General features: G+C 40.0%; 1 protein-coding gene across 1 annotated transcript; it reads left to right on the top strand.

The window, feature by feature from the left end:
• Window positions 1–172: 172 nt before the first annotated feature.
• On the top strand, window positions 173–3,512 carry LOC143287877 (uncharacterized). The gene is made up of 3 exons (XM_076596115.1): window positions 173–181; window positions 1,160–1,484; window positions 1,963–3,512. Exons 1-3 carry the CDS (start codon window positions 173–175, stop codon window positions 2,106–2,108), a joined length of 480 nt encoding a protein of 159 aa, XP_076452230.1. The 3' UTR covers window positions 2,109–3,512.
• Window positions 3,513–10,861: the final 7,349 nt, after the last annotated feature.

Consider the following 10,861-nt stretch of genomic DNA (forward strand, 5'->3'; position numbering starts at 1 on the left):
TGTCTGTCCATCTGCATGTCATTGATCTATTTGTCTGATCACAACTAACACCAGAAGGGTTAGGGGGAGGGGTTGTGTGTGTGTGCGGGGGGAAGGGGGTGGCTGTAAGGGAATTGGCATGGGGAGAAGAGACAGGTGTGTGTTTTAAATGTGAGCTTTAAAGGTTTCCACCATGGCTGATGTCACTACCATCACTGACAGAACAGCGTTCTACTGAACAATAATGTGAGGGAAGAATTTCAGTTGTTGGTGCATGGTCCTTCGTGCTGGAAGTCGTAGAGACTTTAGCAAAGGGATTGTTGTGGGATTTTGTTCTTCCTCCCTAACCATCAGAGTTCAGAAAGAAAAGAAAAGAAATGACTGACACAAAAGGCTGACAACGGTTCATGTTGTTTTCAGAAGAGTATTCTGACTACGTGCAAATAGATGGTCAGTCCGGAACAGTGCGTATTGTAGCAGCTTTGACCAAGTTCAGAGACTCCACAATAAACTTCACGATTGTCGTAAGCCTCACATTGTTTATCTTGTTGTCGTGTTGGACGTTTCTGGATGTTTTTCATTTTACATCGTCATGCAACCCCGCTGAACTGTATTCAGTAAGATCTTTATTCCTTTGCATGAAACGTTTTCTTTATCCATCCTTTTATTTATTGCATATTTATCTTATTCGTTTCGTCATTATGTACACTTCATTTGTTGTTTATTTAGATCAGTTGACAAATTGATTTTAGTTTGTAGCAGTTGTATTTTACTCATTATGATTTGTCTTCTTGGCATGGCAGAATGGGTGCAGCGCATGTGGTAAAGTCCATGCAAACTGATAAACATTGAGGAAGGTGAAGGTTGACACTGGCTTTCTCTCTGTGTGTGCGTGCATGCGTGTATTTAGTGGGTAGGTTGGTATCTGTTTGTGCGTGTATTTGTACATGTATGTGATTATGTGTGCATAACAGTAATGTGTGTAAGTGTGCTTATTCTGGCGTGTATGTTGTGCATTTGTCTGTGTGTGGTTGAGGGTGGTGGAGGGCGCGTGTGAGTAAGTTTCTGCACACTCGTGTACACTTTCATGGAGGAAGACGCACCGTCACTTCCACCACAATTCTACACTCACCGCTTAACCCCCCATCCACCTTCTCCACTCCTGCTCCTTTATACCCAGGTGACCGAAGACACAGGCCAAAAACACCACTCCGTTGCCAGACTTCTGGTGCACGTGCTCTCCGAGTCTGTGGTGCCTGATTCAAAGGATCATAGCACCGTGGATCCTGTGACAAAGGATCAGAGCACCGTGGAGCCTGTGACAAAGGATCAGAGCACCTTTGTGACCGCTTTCAAGCTGTCTGTGGGCTTCATCATCGTGGTCGTGGTGGCAGTGGTTGTGTACTTCATTCACAGGCGGAAGAAGAGTCAAGAAGAGACAAGGCAGCGGGAGGAGGAACGTTGGAGCTCGGACAGTGTTCAGGATGAGTCTCCGATCGTGCCAGGTTCTGTTCTTTGTTTAGGGTGATTTGATTGTGGGGTGGGTTGAGGAGGCCATTAGTGAGGTGGTGTGGAGCTGGTTCTGCGTGTGTGTGTGTGTGTGTAGGGGCCTGGGGGGTATTCTGTGTGTGGTGTACACAATTTTGGTGGTGTGCGTTAGGGTTGGGCAGGGACGGGGTGGTGCTTAGAGGAGGAGAGCTGGATTATAGTGTAGTGTGTGCGAGTAATGATGACGATTTTGATGATGATTCTTAAAAAAAACTGTTCTGTTGTGCAAAATGCATGTTCGAAAACATGGGTATGTTCCTGTATGTCCATATTCCTCTTCTTCTTCTTTTGATGATGATGATGATTTATTTATTTTATTTTTAATTTTCATTATTGTTGTTATATTATTATTATTATTATTATTATCATTATTGATATTATTACTAATACTAGTATGCTCATCATCAAACTATTGACTTTCTGTCGATCCCACAGATGAACTGATCTCTGCAGGAGAAACCCAGGAGCTGACCTCGGAAGTGACAGAGTCGTCTGCAGACCCCTCAGCGTTTGAAAATGAGTCTGAAGTGGATTATGACAACGAATATGAAACGAAGAGTCATTTTGATTATTTTCCTTGATCGGAAAGACATGATGTGATAGGACCGACAGTATACGCTGTTCTGATTGGAAAAACGCACCGGACCCGTCAATCATAATTTTATCAAAATATCTGTACTTGTCTGGGGTGGTTATACCATATATATTACGCCAGAAAATTTGTTTGGGGATTTTTTTTAACCCTTTATCAAAACCAGAAAGTATTGACGAAGACAGGGAAACTCTGAAACTTTGTCAATCTACATCATGATCGTAAAACAATGAAATGCTGATCAATGCGTGCTGCTGAAAATAGAATTGCTCCGTTTTCAGCACACGACTTTCCGTTCAACAAACACTCGTGTGTGATGGTGTGTAAAGATATGATCTAGATCGTTGCATGTCTCACCACTTCCTCTCCCCTTCCACTGCTGGCGTTTTCATTGTTGTTATTGTTGTACAACAGGAATCACACGTAAGCCATAAAGGTTTTGCTCTTGTCAATAATAACAGTACCGTCAACGGTGGTGATTTCTCCATGCTATCTTTTTATTTGTATACTTTAACTTAGGATGCTGTTGCTGGTGATGGTTATTATCATTTTCCTCACACCATCCTTCCTCTCACTTCTGCACTACTACCTCTGCTTTTGATTCACACACACACTCACACACACACACACACACACACACACACACACCCTTCCACTCCTCACGCCATTCACAGAGACATCTGTTTGTGTGTTGGGCAAATCTAAGGGGGCCTTTGTTTTTCACATTTTCCTTTTATCCAACACAACCACAATCTGTCATTCACACAACACAATTGTGAAATCTCCTATAGAGAAAAAGGAGGGGACTGGACTTCCCAAGAAGATTTAGACTTAAAACACACTGCCCAAAAATATCTTTTTGTTCATCCAGTACAAGACCTTGTCTGATCAAAGGTAAGATTTCACGAGACATGGGTGTTTGTTTTTATTTTGGGTGAAACAACCTTTTACTATGCCTTTAAGCATTCGTTTTACAACCCAAGAATCTTACAAGGATTACTACGACTACATTCTAGATGCATGATTCTAACTTTTTCTAGATGCTGGTTAACAGAAGGTTTTAAATGCAGAGACAGAAAGGTGGTATACAAAGCTTTGTATCGCTGATGTATCCCTGCTGCTGCAAGGGCTTACTTATGTCCAGGATACGACGAAGAAAACATTTCCCTCCTCGCATGGCTTGACATGCCCAATTGATAACCCCTGCTAAGTTCTGTAGCTGTTGTTTACTTGTGCACCACTTGTATTGAAAAACTGAAGTTACTACTTCAATTGCTGAATCTTTTCTGCCCCCAAAGACAACATGCTTTCACGAGTGTCAATGACTAAACTAGGAAGATTATGTTTTGGCAAGATCCCATCACTTTTTCGAGCTCTTTTCTTTCCTGTTCCAGTTCTTATTAAATGTCGAATATCTTTCTGGTCAGTATTTATTGATACTGTAACTATATGCAAAAGCATACTCTGTTTCACAGGACTACTTTTATTTACAGATTTCATCTAAAGGTGACTGAAATTCACCAAGAATGTTTTATTCAACAGTGGTTATAATTCTGTTTGGCTTTCGAAGGCATTCCAGAGTAAGGAATTCTTTTACCGAAGTGTCGGACATAGTCTAAAAGTACATACATTCAGTCATGGAGAAGATCGTCAGTATCACTGTCCTATATCGTTATTGACATTACCAACTAATTCATAATTCAAAACCATTTAAACCCTAATTCAAATAACTGAAGTATAACTTGTTTATATAAATAAAAATATATACGAAATCTGAAATGGGGGACCTAATACCATCTATAGAGCTATTTCTAATTTCAAAAGCAAGAAGTTCTACTGCTAATACAAAAGCAAGTGGAGTAAAGGGACATCCCTGTCTAATCCCACATGTCACCTCAGAGGGTTCAGAAAGCCAACCCTTCTTGGTAATGCTACTTGAAATTCCTTCTTTTTTTTTTTTTTAACCTGAACCCATTTTTGAAAATTCGCACCAAAACTAAACACTTCAAACACATGAAAGAAAAAAGGTTTTGACACAGAATAAAAAGGTTTAGAATAATCAATAGCGAGTAAGGAACCTGCTTTATTGATTTTGTTTGAATAATCAGTTACATCATCTATCTTCAGCTGATCTTCATTGACTAATTGGTGTATGACGTTGACAAGTCTTTCTGCTAAAGTTTTCGCTGATATGATCAGCATTGGTTAATGTTATTGATCTTCAGTTGGCCAGTCTATCTCTTTCTAAATTTTTTCCATTGTATGATAAAGTAATTATTCCATGTTTTTGTGTATATGATAGTTCACCTCTTTCAAAGGACTCTACAAAGAATTTATGACTATTTTACCCAATTTGCCTCAAAATGCTTTTATTGTTTCACCTAGTGAAATTAACCCTTCACATGATGCCGCATCTTTGTATAACCGTGGAAAAGCTTCATTTTCTATAAACGTGTTAACCTCCTCTTGTACATTCTCTGCTGTTGTTTGATTGTAAAGATTTTTATGAAAAGACGTCAGCTCTTGCGAAACGCCGCCCTGATTCATGATAACATGACCCATTTCTTTCCTTTATTTAATTATAGATTCCCCTCACACCCCTAACATTTTCTTGATTACAAAAACATTTAGTACTACGTTCACCATCTTCTACCCATTTCATTCTAGCCCTTACTTGTGCCCTTTTAACTTCCTTTAATTGTTCTAACTCTACTTTTCGCTTAAGATGCACGAGAGAGGCATGTACTTGATTGTTTGTTGGATCATTAATGATTTCCTTTTGTTTCTAGAATTTGTGAATATATTCTGTGAGAGTCATTTTTTCTATGACTGCAGAAAGATCATATTTCAACTTTGCACATTTCCCATTTGTTTATGTCTGATAAGTTTTCATTATTTTTGATGAAAAAGAAAAGGTTGTACTGTGTGTTCATCGATTAGGAAAAAACACATTTGATCTTGTCGATCACGCTCTCCTATAGCAAAAGCTAATAAATCACAATGTGAGTGGTAGGATTTGAAATGTTATTCAGGACATTTATAAGAAGGCAAAGTCGTGTGTGCAATGGAATGATAACCATTCAGATGTCTTAGTTGAAAGAGTGGGGTGAGGCAAATTGAACATTTATCTTCTCTGTTATTTGTTGTGTATCTTAATGATAATGAATTTTTTTTTTATCAGAAAGAATGGGCGGTTTCAATAGTTTCCGAGAGATGGGCACCATGTATACTGATTTTGATGATAGACTGACATATAAGATGTTTATTTTGCTGTACGCACATGACACTTTCATATTAACTGAATCACCCAGACATCTTCCAAAAGCTTTAGACGCCTTATCAGATTATTGTAGATTATGGAAACTAAAGGTAAATGCTTCGAAAGTTGTAACATTTTCTAGAGGAAAACTCCGTAAATTGCCAGTATCTAAGGATAACGGCCAAATTCTTGAGATAGCATATGGTTTTCAGTATTTTGGCATGAAATTCAATTATAACAACAGTTTCAAGCCAGCACAGAAAAATTTGTTTAAGAGTGCTGCAAGGGCCATGTCTTGTTTATTAAAGAAATGTAAGTTAATGTTACCGATTGATGTTCAATTAGAATTATTTGAGCCAACTATTGTACAAATTATATTATGTGACTCGGAGATATGGTGGCCTCAAATGTGTGAGCTTGCCAATAAGCTCCAGATTAGATTTTATAAGATCAATTTGAAATTACGGAAGGCTACTCCTACACAAATGGTCTTTATTCTTCTTCTTCTTCCTCGTTCGCCTCCCATTAGATGAGCAGCCCGGTGTCCTCGATGAAGGCTGCCGTCCGTCGCAGCTCCTCCAGGGTGCTGTACAGCTTGGCTTCCACAGCTGTCGGTGTTGGCCAGTACTTCCTCCTGGATGCTGCATGCGTCGTATACAGTCTTGAAGGATGTGGTCGGTTGTCATTGGTCCCTCACCACAAGGGCACTCTCCACTCTGTCCAATGCCAAATTTTGTGTGCTTGTGGTGGAGCAGGCAGTTGTGTCCAGTCCTCAGGCAGAAGATCTTGACCTGTTCCCGTCGTTCCAGCAAATGGTATCTGTGTGCTGGAGGCGCCACTTTATTCCTTGCTGTGCCTTGATGATTGTCTTGATTTCATCGTATGACACAAGTTTGTTGGCCTGCTCCTTCTGGTCTTCATTGAACTTGGACAGTATTCTCTCATAGTTAACTCACTCAGTACGACCAGTCCTCTCTTCTTCTCTACACAGACCCCTCGGATGTCCAGTGGGTGTCTGAATGACCCAACCTTTAGCTAGCTTCCGTCGTCAGAATTGTGGTATTCTTTGTCAACATTCGCCTCTTCAGTATACGAGCCTTCTGCTTGCAATATTTTGATGATGGTAATTGGGGTGAAACGCTGTTAACGTCCACTTTTTCGCCGTTCGTATGGAGAGAGTTAATTAAAGCAAAATGTTGATGACTAAATTTTTGGAAAAAGCTGACAGACCAAGAAAACAGTAATAAACTCTCGAGTGTGATGTATAGACTTTTATATCAGTTAAGAGAAAGAGACATTTACAAATCTGATTATTTAATGTATATTAAAAGTCTACTTAATGACCTGGGAATGAGTGGACTCTTCATACAATAAATTTAAGTCTATAGTAGAGCAAAGGTGGAGAGACCAATATATGCGTACCTGCTGTGCAGAAATCAATAAGTATGAAATGTATTATAACTACACAATATACAAAGAGAAATTTCAGTTTGAAAAATACATTACAATTCTCCCAGATGATTACAAAACTATATTTATTAATTTTAGAACGCAAAATTACAATTTACCCATCCAGGAAGGAAGATTCTTAGGTGTTGACAGAAACGAGAGAGTTTGTAGAAAATGTAATTCAGGTGACTTGGCAGACGAATTCAATTGCGTCTTTAAATGCTTGTACTTTTCAGACATAAAAAAATAATTCATAAAATCATTTTGTAATAAACGACCCTACACTTAATTCAGTATGCTTTTTAATTCCTTAAGGGAAGGTGTTGTTGAAGCTGGCAAAATTTCCGGAAGTTATCATTGAATCAGTACGATAAATTGAATGTGCTTAGTCTTTTCTATTATGTCAGGACTAAACGCTACAAGTAATATATTCCCAGGTATTTTTGTTACTTATTTTTCTCCATACATTGGAGGATTAATCATTTGCGTGTGTGCATGTGTATCTTGCAGGTTTTCGTTTCCTAGGGTTTCACGGTGTTTGTTTATATATTGGTATTCTTGGTGTTGTCATGATCATGCAGAAGTGCACAAGCGATTGTGCACTTTGTGTTACCTTCATATCATATGTTATTAATGACATTATGACTACATAAAAGTCTATCGAGCAAATCATTCATTTAATTTACAAAAGTCTTATTCTTTAAATAGCTATCATTACCTGGACCCCGAAGAAATTCATTTTCATTATGTTCGATCACCACTGCTTTGTGATTGGAGTTGGGAACAGTTAAACGTTCACAAGAAACACAGTGAAGTGACATGCTATCTGACTAAAGACAGTAATCAAGGCGGCGGGTTATGAACAATTATTCCTGCTTTAAGAACAATCACATTCGTTGTTTTGTGTAGAACATTCGCCATGTGTCAGTTCAAGTTTTTTGGCTAAGTTATTTAATTCTAGCAGAATGGCTTACTTAATTCCCACCAGTCAGCTTATAGACGTGGTCATAGTTGCGAAACAGCCCTTCTTAGAATAGTGAATGATTTGCTTTCGGGATTTGATGAGGATAAGATATCTGTTCTCGCTCTCTTAGATTTGTCAGCAGCTTTTGACACTATCGACCACTCTATCCTCTTGAACAGACTTAAAACTTCCTTTGGTATTCGTGACACTGCACTAGCATGGATCACGTCTTACCTGTCGGATCGTAGACAGAAAGTGTGTGTAAATGGTACATACTCTAGAATATCTGCCTTGAAATATGGTGTCCCACAAGGGTCCGTCCTAGGTCCTGTTCTTTTCGTGCTGTATGCGGCTCCTGTGTCGGATGTCATCAGTCATCATGCGATGTCGCATGAGAGCTTTGCTGATGACACACAACTTTATCAGTCGGCTTCCATAGCTGAATTTGATGCACTGGTGACTCAAACACAGGAGTGCATTGCTGGCCTAAAGGACTGGATGACTCTCAACAAGCTGCAATTAAATGATGATAAGACTGAATTGATGATAACCTGTCCAAAGAAGTTTCGTCAACATCCTTCCTTTCCTGACTCTGTTCTGATCAATAGCACACCTGTTTCACTTTCTCCCTCTGTTCGCAGTCTTGGTGTAATCCTGGACCAGTCTCTTTCCTTCCAACAGCACATTTCGAATATCTGTAAAGTTGCCTATTTGGAACTGCGTAGAATCAGCTCTATCCGCCACTATCTCTCAACCGATGCAACCAAGACACTTGTATGCTCTCTGGTTCTCTCAAGATTGGATTACTGCAACTCTCTTTTGGCCGGCCTTCCCAAATACCTGTTAGACAGACTCCAACGAATTCAGAATAACGCTGCCAGACTCATTTGCAGAGCTTCTAAATTTGACCATGTTTCTCCTCTCCTTCAGTCTCTCCACTGGTTGCCTGTTTCTGATCGAATAGACTATAAGCTATCCACTCTGACCTTTTCTGCAGTCAACGGATCTGGCCCCAAGTATCTTTCTGAACTCATCCATATCTATACTCCGTCTCGCCAGCTCCGTTCTTCCTCTGATACTCGACTTCTCAGGATACCTCACGTCAGAAGTAAGACCTATGGACACAGATCGTTTTCTTTTCAATCGCCAAAGACGTGGAACAAGCTCCCTGATAACCTCCGTCACTCTGATTCCCTCGCATCTTTTAAATCTCGTCTCAAAACTCACCTTTTCCCTCAGCAATAAGTTCAATTGTGGCAGGTCCACAACTACATGCATGTATATGAATGTGTATTGTGTGTGCGTGTGTTTATGTAAGTTTGTGCCTGCCTATGTGTGCGTATTTGTTAGGGTAGCTGTTAGATACACATGTATGTTAAAATGTATGTATGCAGTGTGTGTGTGTGTGTGTGCGTGCGTGCGTGTGTGTGTGTGTGTGGTCACATTTTGGTGTGTGTATGTAACATAGATATAATGTTTTATGTTATCAAAAGCGTTTTGTAAAGCACCTAGAGCAGATTCCTGGATAGTGTGCTATATAAGTATCCATTATTATTATTATTATTATTATTATTATTTCATTGTCACAACGTGGATGACCTGATATAGTATCCAGTTTGTTGTCAAAAACACAATTAAAGTCTCCAAGCAAGACAAAATTGTCAGTAAACGCATTGCATTTATCATACAATTCTTTAAAAAGGCTGTCTTTTCTGCAGAGTTATTTGGAGCATTAATGTTTGCTAAGTTGAAATCATACTTTTTCAGAGCTACTGAAATACTTAGGATTCTGTCTTGTGCCATTTTAAAGCAAACATTACCAGTGAAGTGTTTTGTAATTAAAACACTTGTCCCTGACTCCTGTTTCTTGTTAACAAATAAGATCAAACTTTTTGCTTTTCAACTAATGAAATATTGACAGTATTTGAAATCTGTTTCTCAGTCCCATACAATTCAGTGTAGTTATAATGATGACCACTACTGACCATTGATGACCGCTACTGACCATTGATGACCACGTGTGTGTGTGTGTGTGTGTGTGTGTGTGTGTGTGTGTGTATTTTGTTTTGTTTTTTGCCAACCACAACTGACCACATCCGAAAAGTATATGGTGAAACAACCATCAAACATTTTCGTTCCAGAAGTGACTTTTCCCAGACCATTGAGAGACTCTTTTTTCGAACTCCCCTCTGCTGTCCAGTGCAAGTTTGGTTCAGTTCTGTGCATTGGTTCCTGAGATGTTTAGTCTTGTGTGCTGAATCTGAAATCCGTATGACTAGCCAATGATGAGTCACACACACACACACACACACACACACACACACACACACACACACACAATTGTCAGGTTACTAAAGCTAAACTCAGAATTCTTGAACAGCACTGTGTGGAGTGGATAAGGAAGTGGGGGGTTGGATTAGCCTTACATGGAGAGCAGGGAGGAGAAGGAATGCAGGCCACTGTCAATCTGAAGCACAAGTCATGGGCCATAAAAGAAGATAATGAGAGACTGAAAAAAGTGATGACAGATCAGTGGACCATGGCATCCCCCAAACTGCAGTCTGGTCTCCTGCCTGTGACTCGACAAAGCAAATTCCAAATCCCCCTCACCCCCAACTCCTTCCGTTTCTTAAGCTGCCCCCACCCTGCCTTCTACCCTTTCGATGTTGTTGTTTTTGTTGTTGTTGTTGTCTTTTCCACAGTGGTAGGCAATGTGGCAGAAGGCTAGTCGGGACTGCTGTGGTAGCCGAACTGACCTGGATGGAGACGTGAACTCACCAGTAGACTGCACCCCACCTCCCCTCTTAACTAACGGCACGTCCCTTGGAAGTCCAGTTAAATCGCACCCAACAGCAGCCTCTCACAAAACGACAGTTTCATCAGTGTTCTGATTTTGGTCATCACCCGGAAGAAGAAGACCTGAAGGGCAGACCGGACTTTCAGAACAGAACGAGTCAGACTTCAAATCCATGAACGGAGACAAGAGGTACTCTCCACAGTAGATGCAGAAGCTGTATATTTAACAAGATTGAAAGACTAATCATTGATCCCGTGGTTTTGTATGGGGAGG

Source organism: Babylonia areolata, chromosome 12 (genome assembly GCF_041734735.1).
Source record: "Babylonia areolata isolate BAREFJ2019XMU chromosome 12, ASM4173473v1, whole genome shotgun sequence".
In the NCBI taxonomy this organism is placed as follows: Eukaryota; Metazoa; Mollusca; class Gastropoda; order Neogastropoda; family Buccinidae; genus Babylonia; species Babylonia areolata.

Coding starts and splice junctions, on each gene's coding strand:
- LOC143287877 (XM_076596115.1), top strand. Junction 1,485..1,962: donor TGAGTCTCCGATCGTGCCAG/GTTCTGTTCTTT, acceptor TCGATCCCACAG/ATGAACTGATCTCTGCAGGA.